Source organism: Vipera berus (genome assembly GCF_964194415.1).
Source record: "Vipera berus genome assembly, chromosome: Z".
Taxonomy (NCBI): Eukaryota; Metazoa; Chordata; class Lepidosauria; order Squamata; family Viperidae; genus Vipera; species Vipera berus.
This window is the reverse complement of record NC_138205.1, coordinates 56,925,243-56,945,420: the sequence shown is the minus strand read 5'-3', so window position 1 is coordinate 56,945,420 and position 20,178 is coordinate 56,925,243. Positions and strand designations below refer to the sequence as shown.

General features: G+C 43.7%; 1 protein-coding gene across 1 annotated transcript in view; it reads left to right on the top strand.

Annotated features, from left to right (window-relative positions):
* The window catches only part of SLC9A3 (solute carrier family 9 member A3), a gene marked incomplete at both ends in the record, with an annotated part of 189,516 nt that overhangs the window by 140,771 nt on the left and 28,567 nt on the right, over window positions 1-20,178 (top strand). Inside the window, one exon of the mRNA XM_081346214.1 lies at window positions 8,734-8,863. Coding sequence (XP_081202340.1) covers window positions 8,734-8,863 — 130 coding nt within the window. The remainder of the gene's footprint in view (window positions 1-8,733; window positions 8,864-20,178) is intronic.

The window sequence follows — 20,178 nt, the reverse complement described above, 5'->3', positions numbered from 1 at the left end:
AGAGAGAGAATCACTATTCCTACATTTTATTTTCCTTCTAAGTACCTTTATTTAGCCAAATTGGTTTCCCAGCAAAGCCTTGAGCAAAGCCCATTATTCACAAATCTTTCACCTTTTTCATTTTCATACCTGCCTGGATAGGTAACTGCCTCCTGTCCCAGGCATCAAGCAAGTCTTCCAATGGGGAGCCTACCCTGACCCTTGAGCTGGAGCATCCCATGTTTCCCTATTACCGATGTAGGAATTCAATTCGGCTCCACCAGGTCCCGGCAAAGCTTGGGCTTCCTAGTGAAATCCTCTCACCTGTCTCAGTTTTCAGACCAAAAAAAAGTCTGGGAGGACTCTGGTTCCCTTTACAGAGAACGGACCCCTCCTCCCCTGGGAACTCTGCCATCAGTTTTTGGACCAAAAAGGGGTCTGGGAAGACTCCACTGCACCCTGCAGTGAGTATTGGCACCTCCTCCCCTGGCCTTTTCCTTTTCCTGCCTCAGTTTTCAGACTCAGTAGAGTCTGTTAGGACCTCTGCTTGCTTCCCAGAGGTATGGACCCCTCCTTTTTCAGGGCTTTGCTTACAGGACCTTATCAGCTGGTTGCCCAAATCTGATTCTCTCACTCACTTTTCCATTCCATTTTCACACAGCCTTTCCCTTTTCCCTAACAAAAGGTGCTGTCCTTTGGCCAAACCCCCATGCTTTCCAGGGTCTGCCACTTGAATAGATTATTTCTGCGGTTAGGAAAGGCCAGAGACAGCAAAATCCAACTGTGATTGGGAAAAGGGTCTTCTCACTCACACACACAGACATATACACATTTCTCTTGCTCCTCTGAGCTTTAAAATTAAAATTTAGAAGTACTCACCTTTCCAAAGCAGCCCTTGAGCTCAAACTCAAAACTCCCTTTACTATACTCGTTCCATATAGGCAGGAAACCCATCCACAGACACAAGGAATCTGCTGCCTGCAAGATGGGGCTTACTAGTCTGAGTCCCTTGGAGCGGTTAGCTTGGTGTCCCATCAGGGGTGCCAAATTGTTGAGAGAAAAATCATCAGGGTCCAGTCCAAGCCGGGAATAATCAAAATGGAGACTGCTTTAGAAAGAAGGTTGTAATTTATTGAAGAGGAGAGCCAGACAGAAAGATGGCTCTGAAAAAACAACTGATCACATGGAGCAGAGTGGTGGGCTTTTATACCTCTTGAGGTTGTTTCCTCTTCCTGTTTGTGGCTTTGCATTTCTTGTGTCATGTACTTTGACCTGAGTCTGAGTGTGCCCTTTTGGTATTGGTGGGTTAATCCTATTATGTCTTGTCTTAGAGTTTGGGTGGTGTATGTAGATTTTAGGGGTCTTTGTCTTCCTAATTTCTTCAGTTTCTAGCTGGAAGGCTCCAACCTTTCTGAATAGATTATTGAATTTGCATTTCTAAAAGCTGGCTTCTGCCTAGGGACTGGGCTCATTTCTAGGGGCTGGTTTCTGTCTTTTTTAAAGATGTTCTCCATTATTCCTTTGAGGAAATATATTCTGTCTTTTTAATATTTCCCAAAAAATTTCTTTCTCTGGATTCTTCCCACACTAGATAATCAGAAAGATTTTTTAAAGGTATTGGTCCTACGCTTTTCAAAATTCTTATACCAGCATTGCTGAGAATTCTGGAAACTGAAGACTCAGAAGGATATCTAAGTTGAGGAATGCACTCCTAGTACATTTAGTTATTCAACAAACTCAAAGATAAGGTTAAATGAAGATTAGGTTTTTTAAAATGAAGGAGCCCAAGGAGAACAATAAAGTCAAAAAGATGAGCCCTCTATAATCATTTTCTTCCTGTGTTTTGTTTCTTCTATTCAGTTGGCCACAAAATTTTATTCCTTATTTGAGCAGTTAGTTTTATGTGACTGCATGAAAAGTCCCACATATTTCCTTTATTGGTATAATAGCAGAATAAAAGGTTTGGGAGCTTCTGTTTTGGTTCTGAAAAAATATGATATGCCTATGGCTGGTTCCTGTATCAGTTTCTCATTTCTATAAATTCCATAATTGTTTCAATTTGAATTGTATATCTATAAAATATTGAATGATGAAACAACATCCTTCAGGTGATTTTTTTCAGGCTGATATTGTGTTTGTAAATGAATAGTGTCAGAATCCATTTATATCATATTCATAAATGTATGTTTAAAACATTATTCCATGGATTCTGCCATCTCCTGAAGAGAAGAGAATGGATGTGTATTGAACCGGTATTAGGCATTTCAAAGGAAAGGAGAAGCCTTTTGAACTGGGGAAACAAAAGGGAGGGCTAGCATCTGGCTTGTGTCACGGAAGAGAGCAATAAACATGAAAGGTCCTAAATTCCTTTTTCCCACGAGAGGGATGATACGAGAGAAAGGATGGGGGACTGACCAAATGGGGCTAAGGGGGGTTAAACCGGGAACTCTATATAAGGGTTAGTTCGTGGAATAATATTAAGTCCTGTCTCATTTCCTACAACCAAGCATGTCATAGTAAAGATTCTTTTTGGAATAGACTTGACTCCAAGAATTTTGTCTTCCTAAGACATGGTTTGGGGTGGGTCCTGACATTAGACAGGACTTGCACTGAAAGTCAACCTGGGAAGAGGAACCTTACCGGGGGACTTTGCAAATAAATATGATGTCTGACAATGAAGCAAGAAGGGAGGGAAGCCCCACGGAGAAGGAGCTTTCCTCCCAGCCGAATTCCCAGAAACATTGGGAAGCTGAAGCATCATATTCCTCCTGGGAGGAAACGGCAGAGCAGCATGAACGAAAACCCCAGTGTTCGATGGGCGTTGGAAGGAAAAGTGAGTGGGAAAAGGCTTCAGGAGAAGTGACCCTGAGACGGAGCGACCAACAACTGGAATGGAAACAAGAGATGGAGAACTCCCTGCACGCCAGTGAGGAAGAGCGGATTCTGGAAAAAGCTATTGACTTGATGAAAACAACCCTGAGCTCACTAAGGGAGGAGAGAGCTGGAAACCGCAACCGACACAACACCTGGGGTCGCAACTGGAGGGATAACGGAAGGGATCCAACACCTGAAACCCCAGGGCCGTCCAATGGAACAGGAGCCACTGACTCAGCGGTACACCCCCCCAGACCCACAGACGGGGATCGAGATGAGGAGCGATACACTCTGTGGCGCAGACAAAGACTCCCGCCCCTGGAAGTCAAATTCAAGGGGGAGCCATCACGACTGGGATTTTTCCTAACCCAAGTCCTCAGCTACATGGAAGAGTACAGACGGGACATCCCCAGTGACAAAACGCGCATCCGAATTGTGCAATCTGCCCTGGACGGGACGGCTGCAGACTGGGTGGTGAACCTGCATGACTCCAACGCCCCAGAACTCAACGACTTCAACCGATTCATGTCATCCTTGAGGCGACGATTCGAGGACCCTTTGGCTGACCAGAAGGCCCGGGAGAGAATCAAAACAGTGAGGCAGGGCAGGAGAACAGTGGCCGAATATACCCAAGAATTCCGAGCCATCGCCAGCAAGCTGAACTGGCCAGAAGACATCCTCCTCAGCCATTTCAAAGATGGTCTAAACTACGACTTGTATGACGCTTGCCTGCCTCGAGGAGACCCCTACCATCTCGACGACTGGTATGTCCTGGCAGAGGAAGTGGAAATAGACCTATTGAAGAGACAACGCAGAAGAAAACCATGGGGCCGCCTGCCACTCGAGCAAACACGTGAGGGGGAAAACCCACCGGCCACGGCTAAAAAATCAAAGGGATGTTTCAATTGCGGGAGAGAGGGCCACCATGCTGCAGAATGTCGTTCGAAAGCCCCTCCACGCAAAACAGAGGCGTCATCTTCCAAAAAGCTGGGGAAGTCTCAAGGCAACCCAAAAGAATCTTCCATGAAGGGGACAGAGGCTGTAGAGTCCACAATTCCTGCCAAAACCTGGGATTGGACTCTGGCCTACACCGCAGGGGTGGTGGACACCTCGGAAGACAGCTCAGAGGGAGAACCATTGGTAAGTGGACCTCTTCCACCCATACTTAAGACAGTGACTATATTAGCTTCCTCTGTACCTAAAACCATTGATATAAAGGCTCTGATAGACTCTGGCTGCATCCGCTGCCTCATCAGCCCAACAATGGTGGAGGAACTGAGCATCCCAGTGAGGAGGCTAAAACAACCAATCTCCTTCAGTCAATTATATGGGTCTATAGCAGGGGGGGACCAGCTACCCTAGCCACTCTACCAATCCACATGTCCCTGGGGTCTCATGAGGAAGACATAACGTTTATAGTGGCCCCAGGCATGGAATGCCCAATGATTTTAGGACTGGAATGGCTGAAGAAATGGAACCCCGGGATAAACTGGAGGACAGCAGAACTCAACTTCCCAAAAGTGGAACAGGAAAACGTAAAACCCCCAAACACCCCCCTAACCCAGAGGGAGGAGACAGCAGCAGTGGGGAAAGAGAAGGGGTTACCAGAGATACCGGAGGAATACAGGGACCTGGCTGAGGTTTTCAATGAGGAAAGAGCAGATGAACTTCCCCACCACCACCCCACAGACTGCACCATAGAATTCAAACCTGGGGCAAAACTCCCAAAACCCAGGATGTATGCCATGAGCCCAAGGGAAATGGCAGAAATGGAAAGATTCATAAAGAAAAACTTAGAAAGAGGATTTATTGAGCCCTCCAAACCCAAAGTGGCCGCCCCGGTTCTATTCAGGGAGAAGAAAGATGGTTCTTTCCGCTTGTGCGTGGATTACCAGAACCTAAATACAATTAGTGAATGTAATCTGTACCCCCTTCCCCTAATGAAGGATATGCTATCCCACCTATTGAAAGGAAGGATTTTTACCAAACTAGACCTGAGGGAAGCATACTACCGTATTAGGATTAAGGAAGGAGACAAATGGAAGACTGTATTCAACTGCCCAATGGGGTGCTATCAATTCAAAGTATTGCCATTCGGACTGCAAGGGGCCACCGCAGTCTTTATGCAATTAATTAATGATGTGCTGAGAGAGCACCTATATAAGGGGATCCTGGTTTACCTCGATGACATCCTTATCTTCACAGAAACCAAAGAGGAACATATCAAACTAGTCAGAGCAGTCCTGAAGAAGTTGCGAGCTGCCCATTTATATGCTAAATTATCGAAGTGTGAATTCCATCAGGAAAAAATCGACTATCTGGGATATCGCATATCTCTAGAGGGCATCGAAATGGACCCTGAGAAGGTCAGGGCAGTACTAGAGTGGGCACCCCCCCACACACGGAAGCAATTGCAAAGTTTCCTGGGGTTTGCAAATTTCTACCGCCAATTCATCCCCGCATTTGGCCAAATAGCCATGCCCCGCACAAATTTATTGAAAACAAAGGGGGGGTCACCCGTGAAACCCAGCCAGCCCCTAAAATGGTCAATGGAATGTCAAGCAGCATTTGAGAGACTAAAGAGACTCTTTTCTGCGGAACCTGTACTTAAACACCCAGATCCCAACAAACCTTTTGTAATACAGGCAGATGCGAGCGACGTAGCAGTTGGAGCCGTATTACTACAGGAAAATGATGAGGGGGTGTTGCAACCTTGCGCATATACATCCAGGAAACTTACAGAAACTGAACAACGATGGCCAATATGGAAGAAGGAAGCATTCTCATTAAGGTGGTCATTATTAACTTGGCGCCAATTTTTGGAAGGAAATAAAATACCTTTCCAGGTCTGGACTGACCACAAAAATTTAGAAGCACTAAAAACGCCCAGGAAACTCACTCCTAAGCAAGCCTGCTGGTCCCAACACTTTCACCGATTCAATTTCACTCTCAAACACTTGCCAGGGGGGAAGAACTTCCTGGCAGACGCATTATCTCGCATGCCCCAATATAATAGCACACGGGTAACTGACTTTAAACCACTCGTACCAGAACAACAACTGGCAGCACCAGTTACCACCAGGGCACAAGTAAAAATGAAGCCAGAAGTGGATAGCCACACCGGAATAGAATTCCGAAAGTCCTTGGAAGGGGACGAATGGTTCCAGAAAAATAGGCATGTGTGCACTATTAAAGATGGGTTACCCTGGGTGGGTGAGAAGCTATACATACCTGCCACCCAGAGGACCAATTTCTTGCAACTGTGCCATGATACAAAATCAGCAGGACATTTCAGGTTTGTAAAAACATTACACTTAACTAAAAGGCAATTTTGGTGGCCATCTATGAAAAAAGACATAGAAAGCTATGTGAGCAGTTGTCAAATTTGCGCAATGGCCAAGAGGTTACAAGGGAAATTGCCAGGACTGTTACAACCGGTGGCGAATCCCTCAGCCCCATGGAAAGAAATAGCCATGGATTTTATTGTAGAACTACCAGCAAGCAACGGAAACACCGTTGTCTGGACTGTCACTGATCTGTTCTCTAAACAAGTCCATTTCATACCTTGCCCCAAAATTCCAACTGCAAAAGCATTAGCAAAACTTTTCATACAGCATATTTACAGATTGCATGGGGCACCACAATGCATCATATCTGACAGGGGGGGGTGCAATTTACCTCAGCATTTTGGAAGGAATTTTTATCTCTGTTAGGAACTACCCAAGGACTGACATCTAGTCATCATCCTCAGGGGAACGGGCAAGTGGAACGGTCTAACACAGTACGTGAGCAATGTTTAAGATGTTATATAAGTTTCCAACAGTCGGACTGGTCGGACCTACTGCCTTTTGCAGAAGTGGCATATAACAATGCAGTTCACTCCAGCACAGGTTACACTCCTTTTCAAGTAGCCACAGGCCAGAGCTTCAACCCCATACCTGATCTAACCCCAAAAGAACCGGTAATTCCAGAACTAAAGGAATGGATTGCTCAGTTACAATACACCTGGCCTATTGTCAGAAAAGCGTTAACAGAGGCTAGATTAGCACACAAGACACAGGAAGACAAGAAAAGAACCGATCCCACACCGTTCAAGGTGGGAGAGATGGTATATCTGTCTACAAAATACCTTAAGTCTCTCCAACCCTGTAAAAAACTAGGACCAAAATACATTGGACCTTTTCCAATTAAAAGAATCATAAACCCAGTTACAGTTGAATTAGGACTACCTAAAAATCTTAGATGAATACACCCAATCTTTCACTGCAGTCTAATAAAGAGAGAACAACAATCTCCCCTACGAACAAAAATTCCACCACCACCACCTCCCATCATGGTGGAAGGGGAACAACATTTTGAGGTGAAAGAAATTCTGGATTCCAGGAAACATCATGGAACAACCCAATATTTAGTGGCTTGGAAACACCTCCCCTCCTCAGAAAATGAATGGGTCAGCAAACACCACGTTAAAGCACCAAAGCTGCTTAAGAGATTTCATACAGAATATCCGAACAAACTGAATTAACATTTACATATGTTTTTTCTTCTCTTTTCTTTTCTTCCCCTACAGATGGACACATCTTTTTTCTAAGGAGAGCGGACTGTCAGAATCCATTTATATCATATTCATAAATGTATGTTTAAAACATTATTCCATGGATTCTGCCATCTCCCGAAGAGAAGAGAATGGATGTGTATTGAACCGGTATTAGGCATTTCAAAGGAAAGGAGAAGCCTTTTGAACTGGGGAAACAAAAGGGAGGGCTAGCATCTGGCTTGTGTCACGGAAGAGAGCAATAAACATGAAAGGTCCTAAATTCCTTTTTCCCACGAGAGGGATGATACGAGAGAAAGGATGGGGGACTGACCAAATGGGGCTAAGGGGGGTTAAACCGGGAACTCTATATAAGGGTTAGTTCGTGGAATAATATTAAGTCCTGTCTCATTTCCTACAACCAAGCATGTCATAGTAAAGATTCTTTTTGGAATAGACTTGACTCCAAGAATTTTGTCTTCCTAAGACGTGGTTTGGGGTGGGTCCTGACAAATAGTCTCTTTTCTAAGAGACTTCCAGGTTTGTGAAATTGTCTTCAAGTTTGTCTTATGGATCTACTATTTAATTTTGTGAAGATTACATTCTAAAATATAATTTCAGTAATGTTAGACTCTGCAAATAGTTTTCAAATCTATTTTCTTATAAATGTGACTGTTATTGTTTATATATGGAGCTTAAAACAATGTCATTAATTTTGCTGTTTCATACCTCTACAGTTTATGTATTGTAGCATAAGAATATTTTATTATACAATGAGATGTTCTGACATATATTTTAAGTAATATTTGTGTATTAAAGAGAAAGATGATTCATTTTCCTCTTTTCACACATTTTTGAACAACATTTATAAACTATTTTCAGTTTCTGCTTTTATCTGCTGTACAGGTGGATCTATAGGTCATATATCAGACATGAAGCTAAAACTGAATATCACAAAATGCTACAAAATGTAAAGATGAATTTGGCATGGAAATCCTGCTCATCTGAAAATATTTTATAACATGATAAACATTTATGTAGGATTGTTTAATTACTTAGATTCATATTTTATATTTCTACTTTTCAATGCCAAATTTGAGAATATAGACCATAGATTGTCTGATCCTTGACATGAAAAAAAAATTCTTTGCCACCTAGCAATTACAATTCACAAATCATTATCAATATAGGAAGACTTGTGAATATTATATTCCCAACTAAGTATTATTTTTAAAAGTTTCTTTTAATGTTCTATTGACTGGGATGTTATTGGCATGAGATGCAAGTAAAGATTTCAACATATCCTTTTAATATGACTGTTGCATGTTATCTCTTTGTATCATTAGATGGACCAATTTTGACAGACAAATCCTCAGCAAAGTACTTATGAGAAGATCTGCTCAGAAAACTAGAGATCGTATTCTTAAAGTTTTCCGTGAGCTCAACATGAAGGATGCTATTAGTTATGTGGCTGAGGTAATTTTATAATTACAAAAATGCTACTTCTTTTTTTCCTCTCCACCCCTCAGTGCTAAATTGATACTGGATGTGAATCTCCTAGCTAAGGTTATATACATGCAGAAGGTTAAGAAAACAAAGATGGTATTCACTGAAGCTCTATCCCTTTTAAATGTGAAATGTAGCTTCAATGAAATAGTTGCACTTTGACTTTTAAAAAACTGCCTCCCCGTATATACTCTTTCTTCTAGTATTTTCATTCCACTAGTTTTAGTGGGAAATCTGAGTATGTGAAAATACACTCTTTATTGTCTAAATTTGATTGTATTTATGAATTTGTAATAAATTTTATTACAGTTTGAAATAAGCTCCAAAAGTATCTTATGAAATTATACAATGGGAAAGTCTATTATTTAATCCAGAGGGAAAGAACGAGAGCCCTTAGTTAACTGCCAGCCTGGAAATAATTGATGTGGCTCTGATAAACTCTAAAAATTATTGTAATTTTAAATGTTTAATACAAATACATTTTTATGAAGGATAATATATGATTCATGTGATTCAATTTACATTTAAATGAAAGATAAATGAAATTAAATTATTTTTTCTCCTGGCCCCAGTGTGGCTTCTACATTCTTCAAGAATGCAAATGTAATCCTTTCTTGAAAAAAAATGTGCAACTTTGATTTAATCCATTAATCTCATAGCTTTGACGTTTTTCTGACATGTTTGAAATTTTGAAAGATGGGCTTTGTAGAATTATTGTGGTAGGGAAGTTATCATTCATATATCAATTATTTCATAGAAAATAAAATTAGCATATCTTACAAAAGATTGTAAACTGAAGATTTAATAGTACTGAATTATATATTTTTATAATGGAGTAATATATCAATTTGTAATATGTTAACATTGCACAATCTAGCCTGGCCCTAATTTTTGAAGAAAGATTACTTATTTATTGATAAACATTTTCGCACATTTTTCTGTATTCTAACAGAACAGGTAGCAATTCTCTTTTAGAAGCTATTCTAGATGACTTGAGATTAAACTTCTAATTACTTAATGAACACATGAAAAAGATTGGTGTGATTGATGATTGATTGAGTAAATTTATATGCCACACATTTCACAGATCAAGATGGGTGGCTAATTTAATTAGATGCCTAGTCCACTTCTGTCTTTCTAATTTATTGTTTGGATTTCCCTTCTGAGATTTAACAACAAAATGCACATCTGTCCCCATGTTCCAGCCCATTAACCATCTTATTTTGTTAAAATTTGGACATGGGATTTTAAGTAGTAGTAGTCACTGCTGTTTTTTCATCTCTCAACTTTATCTACTGGAAGAGAAGATGAAGAGCAAATTATAGTAACCATGGTTAAATTCCTACTGGAAATGTTGATGGTTGTTTCTGAGCAAACAAAAAGAACTGGGCTGCAAAATTGACAGATTTATACACCATACTTAAGCATTGGATATACTGAAAACCAACAGCTTAGCAACACAAAACATACTAGACTCACCTTATGTCTTTTGATAGGCTTATGAATGCCCAAGATATGTATCAGAACCTCAGCAAAGCCTTTGAAAGAATCTCATCATATTCCCCTTAATAGAATGGTAAAATATGGTGTTGCTGTTAAATGAATGGATTCAGTTAGTTGAATGATTACATTCAAAAAGTACTACACAGAAAGTGCCTCTACTTTAGTTTGGAGTGAACTTTGTCCTAGGCCCTGTGGTGGTCTATACTGGCTGAAGGAATTGAGATCAACACAGGTTATGAGGAATGGGCTCAACTGAATAGGATGGAATTTAATAGTGTTAAACGTAAACCTTTCCATCTGTACAGAAAAATGAAAAGCAATCCTATGGAATGAGGAAGTGCTGGCTTGTCCTGATTTTTAAAAATCTTTTTTTTTCTTTAGTAGTCACCATCCCACCCAACTGCAAACTTAATAGGTATTCTTCAGTATCCTCATCCAAGTCATTAACAAAAGTGCTGAGCAGCACAAGGCCAAGAGAGAAGTTTTTAGTGTTATACAGTGCTCCCAATTCAATTCCAAAATCATACTTCAGTGTGCATTGGTAAACAACATGCTTTTTGGAATTAAATCCAAGTCACTGATCAGCTCCGTTGTTTTTACCTTTCCATTGAAAATATGATATCTTGGGAAGCAAAATAATCAGCAAGGCATGTAAAATATTTTGGATGTTGCAATTTTGATTAATTTAATCTTCTGTAGATATCAGAAAAGTGAAAATCTCACAATTATCACTGTTCTGTATAAAAAAATTATCTTTCCCAAGAAAATATATCTCCAGCTGATTGGATGTATACCACATTGCTACAACAGAGATAAACTATTTTATGAAGTTGAGGACCTCGACTCAATCTTCCAAAATTCTAAATGCTCACACAAAATTATTGGATTATAGTGTGATTCACTTAAGAGATGTAGCCAAACTTTTTTAACCAATTTTTCTAATTTTTAAAATGGAATAAAGGTAAACATAAAATAGAAGAATTTTTTTGGAAAAAGTACTCAACAATGGCCACAGGATTGGAAAAGATCAGTTTACATTCCAATTCCAAAGAAAGGCAGTGCCAAAGAATGTTCAAACTATCGCACCATTGCACTCATTTCTCATGCTAGTAAAGTCATGCTTAAAATCCTACAAGCTAGACTTCAGCAGTATGTGGATCGAGAACTACCAGAAGTGCAGGCAGGATTTCGAAGAGGCAGAGGAACTAGAGATCAAATTGCCAACATACGCTGGATCATGGAGAAAGCTAGGGAGTTCCAGAAAAACATCTACTTCTGCTTCATTGACTATGCTAAAGCCTTTGATTGTGTGGATCATAACAAACTGTGGCAAGTTCTTAAAGAGATGGGAGTACCAGACCATCTTATTTGTCTCTTGAGAAACCTATATGCGGGTCAAGAAGCAACAGTGAGAACTGGACACGGAACCACTGATTGGTTCAAAATTGGGAAAGGAGTCCGGCAAGGCTGTATACTGTCGCCCTGCCTATTTAACTTATATGCAGAGCACATCATGAGAAAGGCAGGGCTAGATGAATCAAAAGTTGGAATTAAGATTGCCGGAAGAAATATCAACAACCTAAGATACGCAGATGATACCACTCTAATGGCAGAAAGTGAAGAAGAACTAAAGAGCCTCTTGTTGCAGGTGAAGAAGGAGAGTGCAAAACTTGGGTTGAAACTTAACATTAAGAAAACCAAGATCATGGCATCTGGCCCTCTCAATTCCTGGCAAATAGATGGGGAAGAAATGGAGGTAGTGACAGATTTTATTTTCCTGGGCTCCAAGATCACTGCAGATGGGGACTGTAGCCAAGAAATTAAAAGACGCTTGCTCCTGGGGAGGAAAGCCATGGCAAATCTAGACAGCACACTAAAAAGCAGAGACATCACCCTGTCAACAAAAGTGCGTATAGTCAAGGCTATGGTCTTCCCAGTTGCAACGTATGGCAGTGAAAGTTGGACCATAAGAAAGGCTGAGCGCCAAAGAATTGAGGCCTTTGAACTGTGGTGCTGGAGAAGACTCCTGCGAGTCCCTTGGACCGCAAGGCGATCAAACCGGTCAGTCCTAGAGGAGATCAATCCTGACTGCTCTTTAGAAGGCCAGATCCTGAAGCTAAAACTCAAGTACTTTGGCCACCTAATGAGAAGGAAGGACTCACTGGAGAAGAGCCTAATGCTGGGAAAGATCGAGGGCAATAGAAGAAGGGGACGACAGAGAATGAGGTGGCTGGATGGAGTCACTGAAGCAGTAGGCGTGAGCTTAAATGGACTCCAGAAGATGGTAGAGGACAGGAAGGCCTGGAGGAATGTTGTCCATAGGGTCGCGATGGGTCGGACACGACTTCGCAGCTAACAACAACAACTCATATTATCTCACTTAAAGCCATTCAGAATATGAAAAATTCGCTGAAATAGTACAACTTCCGAACTTAAATGTGTATCTGCGCCTTCATCTGTTTTGACTTCTGGTGACTACCTGGACAAGTCCTGCAGTTTTGGGGACAAGATTTCAGAAATGATTTGCCATTGCCCACTTCCTAGAGCTGAAAGAGTCATCCAGCTGGCTTTCATAGTCTCTCAATTTTTAGCCTGGTGCCTTAACCACTATATTAACTGGCTATCTTTGGGCACAGATGAGGGCTCACAAATGGTAGCATGGGACCTAGAGACCACAGGTTGTCCATTTCTACAATATACAACAATATTATTTTGCTTTTCACTCCTTTCTGTCCTCATGTTTTCAACAAGATGAAGGAGATAGGATAGCCAATATCATTCAAGTGGTGACAGGCAGAAAAAGATGGCAGGAATCTGAGAGCTGCCCCTGATGGGAAAAGCAAAAGCAATACTGAATACTGATGTCATCTTCTGGCTCACAATATTCATCTGTAGTTGATCACTGGAGCTTTAGTGGTCTTGAACAATGAGCCCTATCCAACAAAATGAGTGTCAGTGTGGAGAAAAGCAAAGTCTTACATCTAGGCAGGAAAAACCAAAGGCATAAGTATAAGACCTGGCTCCAAAACAGTAACTGTGAGAGGGACCTTGGAGTCCTAGTGGCCGATCACTTGACTATGAGCCAACAGTGTGCAGCAGCAACCCAAAAAGCTACTACAGTCCTGGGTTGTATAAACAGAGTCATAGAATCAAGATCACACAAAGTGCTATTACTGCTTTATAAAACCCTAGTAAGACCACACCTGGAATACTACAGATAATTTTGGTCACCATATCACAAAAAAGATATGGTGAAAAAATTCAGAGAAGAGCAACTAAGATAATCAAAGGCCTGGAAACTAAAACATACAAAGAATGGCTATGGAATTTGGGTTTGGCTAGTCTAAAGGAAAGAAGAAATAGGGGAGACATGATAGCAGTGTTTCAGTATCTGAGGGGCTATCACAAGGCAGAGGGGGCCACCAAAGCACCAGATGGAAGGACGAGAAACAATGTTTGGAAACTGATCAAAGAGAGAAACAACCTGGAATTAAGGAGAAACTTCCTGACAGTGAGGACAATCAACCAGTAGAACAGCTTGCCCCCAGAAATCGTGGGCACTCCATCACTGGAGATTTTTAAGAAGAGACTAGACATTCACCTGTCAGAGACAGTATAGGTTGTCCTGCTTGAGCAGGGGGCTGGACTAGAAGACCTCCAAGATCCCCTCCAGCTCTATTCTAGAATAGAATAGAATAGAATAGAATAGAATAGAATAGAATAGAATAGAATAGAATAGAATAGAATAGAATAGAATAGAATAGAATAGAATGCAATTACAATTGCAATACAATATAAATACAATGCAACACAACACAATACAATACAAAAACATTGTTTGGCCAAGTTGATTAGACATACAAGGAATTTGTCTCCAATGCAGAAGCTCTCAATGAATATGCAAAGCAACAGAATAATAATAATAATAATAATAATAATAATAATAATAATAATAATAATAATAATAATACCAGTAAGAGGATGTAGTAAAGAAGATAATAATAAGGATAACAATAATAATACAGCCATACCACTTGGGTAAATATAAATAGACATTAGACAGTACTGTGAGCATAAGGTTTTCAGCAGAGTAATGGCACAAGGGGAAAAATTGTCCCTATATCTAGTTGTTTTGGCATGCAATGTCCTATAGTGGTGTCCCAAGAGGAAGAGTTGAAACAATTTATGTCCAGGATGTAGATATATGTAGATATTTTCTCAGTCCTCCTTTTGACCCATGCAATATACAGATCTTGTATGGAAGCCAGGGTGGTTGCAATTGTTCTTTCTGTATAATTCAGATAGTTCTCCCAACTGTCTGTTGGAGTCCTGCTTGGCTCCCATACCAAACCAGACAGTTATACAGGTGAAACTCGAAAAATTAGAATATCGTGCAAAAGTTCATTTATTTCAGTAATGCAACTTAAAAGGGGAAACTAATATATGAGATAGACTCATTACATGCAAAGCAAGATAGTTCAAGCCGTGATTTGTCATAATTGTGATGATTATGGTGTACAGCTCATGAAAACCCCAAATCCACAATCTCAGAAAATTAGAATATTACATGCAATCAATAAAACAAGGAGTGTACATAGAACAATATCGGACCTCTGAAAAGTATAAGCATGCATATGTACTCAGTACTTGGTTTGGGCCCCTTTTGCAGCAATTGCTGCCTCAATGTGGCGTGGCATGGAAGCTATCAGCCTGTGGCACTGCTGAGGTGTTATGGAAGACCAGGATGCTTCAATAGCGGCCTTCAGCTCTTCTGCATTGTTCGGTCTCATGTCTCTCATCTTTCTCTTGGCAATGCCCCATAGATTCTCTATGGGGTTCAGGTCAGGCGAGTTTGCTGGCCAATCAAGCACAGTAATCCCATGGTCATTGAACCAGGTTTTGGTGCTTTTGGCAGTGTGGGCAGGTGCCAAGTCCTGCTGGAAAATGAAGTCAGCATCCCCATAAAGCTCGTCTGCGGAAAGAAGCATGAAGTGCTCCAAAATCTCCTGGTAGACGTCTGCGTTGACCCTGGACTTAATGAAGCACAGTGGACCAACACCAGCAGATGACATGGCTCCCCAAATCAACACAGACTGTGGAAACTTCACACTGGACTTTAAGCATCTTGCAGTGTGTGCCTCTCCATTCTTCCTCCAGACTCTGGGTCCTTGGTTTCCAAATGAGATGCAAAAGTTGCTCTCATCAGAAAAGAGGACTTTGGACCACTGAGCAAAAGACAAGGTCTGTTTTTCTTTAGCCCAGGTAAGACGCTTCTGACGTTGTTTGTTGTTCAGGAGCGCCTTGACAAGAGGAATACAACATTTGAAGCCCATGTCCAGGATCCGTCTGTATGTGGGGGCTCTTGATGCACTGACTCCATCCTCAGTCCACTCCTTGTGAAAGTCCCCAACACTTTTGAATGGCCTTTTCCTGACAATCCTCTCCAGGCTGCGGTCATCCCTGCTGCTTGTGCACCTTTTTCTTCCACACTTTTCCCTTCCACATAACTTTCTATTAATGTGCTTTGATACAGCACTTTGGGAACATCCAACTTCTTTTGCAATTACCTTTTGAGGCTTTCCCTCCTTATGGAGGGTGTCAATGATGGTTTTCTGAACAACTGTCAGGTCAGCAGTCTTCCCCATGATTGTGATTCCTACTGAACCAGACTGAGAGATCATTTAAAGGCTCAGAAACCCTTTGCAGGTGTTATGGCTTAATTAGCTGATTAGAGTGGGACACTATGAGCCTAGAACACTGCACCTTTTCACAATATTCTAATTTTCTGAGATTGTGGATTTGGGGTTTTCATGAGCTGTAAGCCATAATCATCACAATTATGACAAATCATGGCTTGAACTATCTTGCTTTTGCTTTTCAGGATTGGCGGTTGAATTTCCAAGACTTATGGTTCTGGGAGACTTTAATCTATGTTCCCTGGGCAGTGCATCGGAGGTGGCCCGAGAGTTCATGGCTTCCATGACGGCCATGGACCTGACCCAAATTATTCAGGACCCGACTCACGAGGGATGAAACATACCTGATCTTATTTTTATCTCTGGGCAATGGCTTAATGGGCTGGGTGGGGTTACTCCAACATCTCAACCCCTTTCATGGACAGACCATTATCTCCTGCAGTTGGGCCTCCGTCACGTCACCCCCTGCTGTCAGGAGGTGGAACCGACCAGATGGTTCCGCCCCAGGTGCCTGATGGACCCAGATAAATTCCAGATGGCGCTTGGATTGATTCCCACCTCCCTCTCCCACAGCCCGGTCGAGTCCTTAGTTAATGCCTGGCAACAGGCTGCTTCGGAGGCTCTCGACCACGTTGTCCCTTTGCAGCCTCTGACCCGGCGCAGGTCCCGACTCGCTCCTTGGTTGTCCAAGGACCTGCAGGAGATGAAACGCCGGAGAAGGGGCCTAGAGAGCATTTGGAGAACCAGTCGGTCCGAGTCTGACCGAACACAGTTAAGATCCTTTTCTAGATCTTATCTTGTGGCAATGGAGGTGGCAAAGCGCGCTTACTTCACCACCCTCATTGCGTCCGCAGATAACCGCCCGGCCGCCCTATTTAGAGTGGTCCGCTCCCTTTTAAATCAAGGGACGGGAGAGGACCCCCTACGAGGACGGGCTGAGGAATTTAGTAAATATCTGGTGGACAAAATTGCTCAGATTCGGGCTGGTCTGGACTCTGACTGGGCAGTATCTGACGAGAGGAAAACGATGAATTTGGCCGAGAACATTTGGGAAGAGTTTGATCCTGTGACTCCGGATGAAGTGGACAAGATCATGAGGAAATTAAGTGCCGTCACATGTTTGTTGGACCCGTGTCCCTCCTGGCTGGTCTATGCATCTCGGGAGGTTACACGAGGCTGGCTCCTAGCAGTTATCAATGCCTCACTGAATGAAGGGTACTTCCCTGCCGCCTTGAAAGAGGCGGTTGTAAGGCCCCTCCTTAAGAAACCTGCATTGGATCCAGCTACTTTAAACAACTTCCGTCCTGTCTCCAACCTTCGCTTTCTTGCGAAGGTCGTTGAGAGCATGGTGGCACGGCAGCTCCCTTTGGTCCTGGAGGAAGCTGAGTATCTAGATCCGTACCAATCAGGTTTCAGACCTGGGTATAGCACGGAGACGGCATTGGTCGCGCTGGTGAATGATCTCTGGCGGGCCCGAGATAGAGGTTATTCCTCTGTCCTGGTCCTATTGGATCTCTCAGCGGCTTTTGATACCATCGACCACGGTATCTTACTGCGTTGTCTTGAGGGGTTGGGAGTGGGAGGCACCGTTCTGCAGTGGTTCTCCTCCTACCTCTCGGGCCGTTTGCAGACGGTGTTAGCAGGGGGGCAGAAGTCAAGCCCTAGGCCCCTTAGTTGTGGAGTGCCTCAGAGGTCGGTGCTCTCGCCCCTCCTGTTCAACATCTATATGAAGCCACTGGGAGAGATCATCCGTGGCTTCGGGGTGAAATATCATCAATATGCTGATGATACCCAGCTTTTCATCTCCACCCCGAACCAACCCAGTGATGCCCTCGATGTGATGTCCCATTGCCTGGAAGCGGTACAGATTTGGATGGGAAAGAACAGGCTTCGGCTCAACCCGGCCAAGACTGAGTGGCTTTACGTACCGTCATCTCGTTTAGTCCAAGAGGTTCCATCTTTGATTATAGGAGGAGAGATGTTACCTCCCGTTGATAGAGCACGCAATCTGGGCGTCCTCCTAGATTCACGACTCAATTTTGAAGATCATATTGATGGCGGATATGCTGGGCTGAGCTCCATGGAGTGTTTCCAGTCTTGGCGTCCTTACCGGTCTTCTGGGGACCCTGCAAGCCCGCAGAGATGTTCTTCCTCTGTGTCGTGGCTCGGAGAGTTGATTGAACTGAGAAAGAAGAAGAGTTGGCACGTTGTTGGAGTTGCAGCCCTCCATTTTCCATCTAAGCTTCGGTGTCTTAATCTCGGAGGTCCCGGTGGAGCTGGGAGGAGCCGTGGCTTGGAGGGCTCTGAATGGTGGATCCTCGGGCCGATAGAGCCGCGGCCTAGAGTGGCCTCTGATACTTTGATACTCCCATATGCTTTGTAATGGAGGTTGACTCGGCGTTGGGATAGAACGGTGGAGTGATTGACAGCGAGCAGAATGGGAGTGTTTTGCTGGCTCGTGGCCTCTGCGTGGTCTGTGGAGGATTGTTTGAAGCTACTTTTGCCTGTTTTCGACCGGGGAGACCTGCGGCTGGCGTGGGATCGCCTGACTTCTGGTGCTGTGTGTGGCTGGCTGGGTGACGTGCTTTTTGCCTTCCAGTTCTCAGCTCCCTGCATCGGGGTCCATCTATCTGCCGTCTGGCGTCTCCTGCTCTCCCCGCTTTGCTCTTCCCGCCTTGAGATGTACCGTGCTCTCCAACCTAACTATGGTTACCCTCAGGTTAAGCCTGATAACTGCCGCTCTTCTCCTTCTCTCTCTATGGTCCTTATTGTAGCAAGAAGGTCTTGGACGAGCCTCCGTGAGAGGGCGGCTCGTATGTATTATCATTGATACCAACCAATTACCATCTGCTGCCTCCCTAAAGGTGAGAGATCTAGGGAGGTATGCCTTACTGGGTTGGTATTTGTCCATCCCATGATAGATCCGGGCCCTTCGTGAGAGGGAGGTGCCTGTTCTATTTTGGAAATCACCTGATTGGTACCCAGCTCAGTGGCAGGGAGCTGGTGAATTGGACACCCTTTACCTTCCAGCTTTTCAACTTTAGACTGATGGACTGCCTGACTGGACTCCCCCGGACTAGTGGTTTTATCTTACTCCAGCACAGACTTATTGGCGCTCAGGGGTGCCCCCCTCTTCTGGGCACGACCCGCCTTCCTCTCCATCGTTCCTCTTGATGATGGGCCCAACTATTGGGACCCCGAGAGATGGCTGGGCAGGGACAGGAGCCTCCTTCCCAAATTTAACAAGAGGCCCCTGGTGTGTTTTTTAGCAAAATATTTTGTGGGGTTAGGGAGGGGGGTGGGTTTACAGGTTCGGTTGGAAACTAGGGGGGTTCCACCAACCGTTTCTCAGACCAGGTCGGGGATTGATCGCGCCGTGGTGGGGGTTGGGCTGGGGGCCTATGGGGCCCCGGAGCGGGGTGTGGGATTGCCTATTCCCACGGCGGTAGGGAATGGCCGCAGGTGTATGAACAGAGGGCCATATCAATATCCGGGAGTGCGTCCCCGCAGTCTCCAAGCGGTGATGCACTCCGACCCTCTGATTTCAGCCCGTGGTACCGGGAGCGAGGATGAGCAGCCACCTGAGCTCAGGCTCGTGTATTTCAATGCCAGGTCCGTAATGAATAAGGCACCTCTCATTCGGGAGCTGATTGAGGAGGAGCATGCGGACCTGGCTTGCATTACGGAGACCTGGTTGGGCCCAGAGGGTGGGGTCCCCCTGGTTGATCTTTGCCCATCAGGCTTCCGAGTGCTGCACCAGCCTCGGGCTCAGGGTAGGGGTGGTGGAGTGGCAGTAGTTGTGAGGGAGACCTTATGTCCGCGGGAGGCCACCATAGTCCAGATAGTCGGGTGTGAGTCCCTCCTTTTGAGATGTGGCCCTAGAACTCAGTTGGGCTTGCTGCTGGTGTACGTTTCGCCTAGTCGCGTAGCAGCAGCCCTGCCTGAGCTTCTCGATATCCTCTCAGGGTTGGTGGTTGAGTTCCCCAAACTTATAGTTTTGGGTGTCTTCAACCTACCATCCCTGGGGGGATCATCTGAATTAGCTCGGGAGTTCATGGCTTCCATGACGGCCATGGACCTGATGCA